General features: G+C 35.5%; 1 protein-coding gene across 1 annotated transcript; it reads right to left on the minus strand.

Annotated features, from left to right (window-relative positions):
* Window positions 1-1,638: 1,638 nt before the first annotated feature.
* Window positions 1,639-3,246, minus strand: LOC128552845 (cell death abnormality protein 1-like; the record flags this gene model as incomplete). The annotated part of the gene is made up of 2 exons (XM_053533905.1): window positions 2,169-3,246; window positions 1,639-1,774 (listed from the first exon to the last, which is right to left on the minus strand). Coding segments are annotated over exons 1-2 (1,214 nt in total), but the record flags the coding sequence as incomplete, so codon positions are not given.
* Between the last annotated feature and the right edge of the window lie 1,962 nt (window positions 3,247-5,208).

The following is a 5,208-nucleotide window of genomic DNA, read 5'->3' on the forward strand; positions in this document are numbered from 1 at the left end:
TAGAACAAACCGGTGGCAAAAGTCACCACAACATCGTGATCCAATAAAGTTATCGACATAATTTATGTTACAAACTCGCTACTCAACCGTAACTTGTTAAGAAGCATATGTAAGATACACACCGTCAATAATGCTTTAAAGGCACTGACCTCCAGTGTTTTGCTTTCTTTCTTTAAAATTGAAGTTTGGTCATGTTATGAACATTAGAATATGATTTTCTGTTACTAAACTATATCAAGAATGCCAAATAAAAGAATAAAAATGTCCATGTTGGGAAGCAAACCCGGGTCGCCGCGGCAATAAAAGCTTTTCCGCTATCGTTACCAATACCGCCACGGAAGATTTTGTATATAACGCGTGTAAAATACAAATATTTATAACTAAGGAAATTTACCTCGAGTAAAGCGTTACAAACGATTTTCGATTTTCCGTGTAAAAATTAGTAAATTAGTAAAAACAACTAATTCTCATGTGTTTCCATAATATATTGTCTGTCAGTAATTAAGGCGTAAAGCATTCTTAAGAAATATAGCATTAAGTTTCTAATACCTAAATTGTATCATAGATTGGTGTTTTTCTTAAACTATTTGCCAAATAATTTGGTGCAGGTAAACCGTATACACTGACTACAGGGTGCGGTAACTAAAAGTGTGCAGGTATTTATAATACCCGCACGCTAGTTACCGCACTGTTGGATAGGAAAGTATGCCAGCATGTCTGGAACAGTAGACAGCGAAGTGTAGTTTATTGATTTTTCTGCTCTCGCATTAGTTTATTTTACCTGGGCTTTACACATTTGTAATGCAAGGATTTCAAGTACTCACTGAACTGCTGTATATGGCAATGTGGAACGCCTACAACTACCGTATATGGAAGGCTATGATACAAAACAGAAAGAACATTAAAACTCGAGGGTAAACGATTTATACTCGGGGGCTACGCCCCCTCGTACAAATCGTTTACCCTCGAGTTTCAAAGCTCTTTCTATTACTTATTTCCTTTTTTTGTGGTTGTACGATCTGGAGCAGCGCCTTTAAAGCTTCAGTAATTTTAAAGATTATTAAACAAAATAACGCAACTTTTCTTCGATAGAGTTCATGTAATAAGTTAAATGTACTGTCATTTGGACTTTGGCAATTTAGAACAACAAAATGCCAATGTCTGCACAAATAAAATGCTTTTGCAACCTATGAAGATAGATAGACAGATAATCCGTCTAATAAATGAAGAAAATGAAACATAGCGAAGCACATTACATCATTTTTGATTCTCAGGAAAACCTCGACATCAGGAATTTAATTCCAACCGTTACAAAACGTAAAAAAACGAGACATTTATTGTCACTAAGCCAAACCATTACTCTTCGTCCGACCATACATCGTGTTACCTAGGTCTACCTTAAGTTTGTAAATTTAACTTTTCAACAGTTGGTAAACAAATGTAACTGTTTGTTCATTTGATAGTTAGCATTTTCAATCAAATCCATTTGAGAGAAAAAGTCATTAGATACTGAGCGGAGTACAAACATCACTGAAACGCAACATATAGATCAGTAAAACATACAAGAACAGACGCAACAGAGATGTTCCTATGAACCAATATTTTGTTCAAGAAATATATGATTTAGGTTAATGTTACCTGCGGCCAGATTGTACTTTTCTTACTATTACAACAGTACCCACAGTAATGTTAGCTACAACTGAAATGGCTAGGACTACTCCCATGACTGCCACAATTGCTTGATTACTCCCCTCTGGTTTGTCTGCCTCAGTTACTATTATAAAAAAACAAACATTTTTATAAGTAAGATGTGAAAGATGTCATTGAAATTTTAATTTAGTAAATTTTGCTATCAAGTTTTTGTTTAACATTACAGGCTATACAGCTTTTACTATCATATGTGAACAATCCCGTATCTCATTGTGGATATCGTGAACCAAAGATATAAAACGTAAACTGATGTGAATTTTGAAATGTAAATTTACATCTATTCTAAATATTTAAGAAATGTATATACTCACTAATGGCTGTTTCAGACGATTAAACTATCTTCCACCAGTATAATATATTATTTTATATTTTGCTACATAAGGTATATAGGATATATTTGCAAAATTGTAATATTTTCTAAACTAAAGTCAATTCAGTATAATATTATTATAACTTACCGGCCTCCAGAGGGCATAAATATTCGTCGAATGTACCATTACAGCCCTTTGTACATACACCAGTTGCCAGTGTGCATACATTATCGACACAATATTTGCTGCAAGTCATATTACACGCAGATCCGTGAAAGCCTATTTTACATTCTTCACACCTATCATTTGTTAAGCACTTAACACAGTTGGAGCTCCTTAAGCAACACTTGTCTCCTGAGAAATGCCGTTTGCATCCCTGCATACACACTCCGGTATTTCTATCGCATATATCATCGAAACAATATTCGGAACATTTGTCATTGCATTGTGAACCAAAGAAGCCTCTTTTACAAATAGCGCAACGATCACCTATGAAGTTTCCACTACAACTAAAACATTTCCCAGAATCTTGCTCACAAACGGTACCTTCACATCTATCGGGACAAAGTAGGTTACATCTTCCTCCATATTTTCCTTTCTCACATTTCTGGCATAATTCTCCGGTATAATTCTCCTGGCATTTTAGGCATGTACCTTTCTCTCTGTCACATTCATTGTCATTACAATTCTTTGGACATGATGTGTTACAATACTCCCCGTACTTACCAACTAAACATGTATTGCATGTTTTGCCAACAATTGAGTCGACAATACATCCTTTTAGACAATAACCCGACTGTTTGTCACAAACACTACTTTTACAACCCGAGGAACAGTTCTTCTCGCACATATTTCCAAATTTTCCAACCTTACAGTCTTTACAATTATCTCCTACGAAATTCGGAACACATGTACATTGACCAGACCCTATCAAACATTCAGCAGATTTACAACCAGCAGAACATATTTCATTGCAGGTTAAACCATATCGTCCAGGTACACATTTCAAACAAGTATCGTATGACATGCAGTGTATGCAATGAGCTCTACATTCGTGTGAACAGTTGTCTAAACGCGGAAGACTTGTGTTGTCAACGGCATAACCATTAAAGTAACCATTCTTACATTTATCACACGTTTCTTCAGACGAGCAGGAGACACAGTTTTTAGGACAGCTTTTGCTGCATGACGTAGTTATATCGTAGTATCCATCTTTGCATGACATACATTTTGTCTTTTGACAATTACATTTATGCGTACAATATATATATGGGCAATCAGTTGAGTTATCAGCATTGTGATAATAGTCCTTGCATTTAGTGCAAACACTCTCAGATGAGCACGTTTCACAGCCTGGTGAACATTTTGACGTACAGTCGTACTTTGGTCCTGGATAATAGCCATTGTGACATGCACTGCAACGGTCTATTCTTTGTGCACACTTTTTACAATTATAAATACATTTCTCGTAGCATCGCTGACCCCTATATCCATCAATACAGCCTTTGTTACAATTCCCTTCTTCAAAATGACCAACCGGTCCACAAATTTGATCTTTGCAGCATGCACAGTTCTCTCTACATTTAGGGTTAATGGCTGTAGAATTGTTAAAACATCATATGAAATACGTATTGACATACTAAAGAGCACATTCTTTTCTGACAAACATTAAGCCTTATCAGCATGTTTATTCCTATGACCCTTGTGATAGTTTATGATCTGGAGCATCTGAGATAAATAAGAAATTGTGGAAAACCACAGGACGCCCAAAACGACAGAAGCGAGATGTTGGTGGTTCTGTTTGATTGGGCCTGTTCATGGACGGTAATGGAAATGCATGCTACGGTCACTATGTCCAGTCATAGACAAATTTTTCTAATATGTTATATGAAACCTGGTAAAATGCTATCAATTACGAATCACGGCCAAACAATCGAAAGTGGGTCACAAAGGGGCGGTCTCCATAAGGCTGTTTTCCTGGTACAAACAGATTTTGATACATTTTTGCTAACAGTTAGCCTTATGAATGGGCCTTACATCCCATAGATAGTTAGCCAATCGGAGCTTTAGTTTTGAGAGCATTATGTCTTAAGTGTGGGTGGGGTAATTCTATACTTGTCCTGCCTTACATAACAAATAGGTAAATTTCAATGTTTTTATGTCAGCTGAACTAAAAGTAAAGGGGTATAATGTGTACTCTATAAACACATACTGACATGATGTATGACATTTGATTCTGCAGCATACCTTTACAAAAATATGCCACTTCATATGCACTTTGTAGAATCTTATACATTTTGCATCTACTAAATTTGCGGAAAACCACATTTCTTGATACAAAAAGAGAGACAAATCCCATTTATTGAGAATACGTGTTAATGACTAGCCATTGCAGAATTATGGGGATTTTTATGTGCTTTGCCTGTGAAGTGAGTTATCTGCCCTTGACTGCAGAAAAAGACATGAGAAAAATGCAGAAAATGCCAAAATTTCTTATTTCACAATTTCAATTCATTTATGTGTAAAAGTAACCACTGCTCCATGAAATGTACTGTACTTGACTCTTAAAATCACATTTTAATTCTCAGTTGCTATTAATTTGATATTGTCAAATAGCTTTTACACTCTCTTAGCGTTGCGGTACTGGTGAAAGCTATGGGGAAAAGATACAGACTTTGGAATCAAATATAAGAGTCAAGTGTATATTTACTCCTTGTGTAATGTTTTCTGTTTCAACTTTCTTTTGTTTGTCATGTGTTTTGGGGTGGCTTTATTTTTGCTGGTGACATTCAAAACTTAAATAATAAGTAATATTAATGCCTGTTTTTATAAATATATTAGTTCTCTGTTTTGCTCAAAGCTTTGTCATATTAGCATATTTATGTCTGTCTTTTTGACACACAAGGCACTTCAGGAGATGATGGCGGATCTAGTGCTAACATTATTATTTGATTGGCATTCCCTTAAGATTGAGTTAGGCAAGGAGAAAGCTTGAATCCCGTAACATTTATCACAAAGCAAATTACCCTCACTAACTATTGACTTAAATATTGAAGGTAAAACACAAATATCATGTTCATTCAATCTTCTTAGTCGGGACGAACGCCCATATCTGACTTTACATCCTTCGCAGATTTTGCCTCTTGACTTTGCCACATCATATTGAAAACAAAATGTATACAAATAT

Source organism: Mercenaria mercenaria, unplaced genomic scaffold (assembly GCF_021730395.1).
Source record: "Mercenaria mercenaria strain notata unplaced genomic scaffold, MADL_Memer_1 contig_3218, whole genome shotgun sequence".
NCBI classification, from domain to species: Eukaryota; Metazoa; Mollusca; class Bivalvia; order Venerida; family Veneridae; genus Mercenaria; species Mercenaria mercenaria.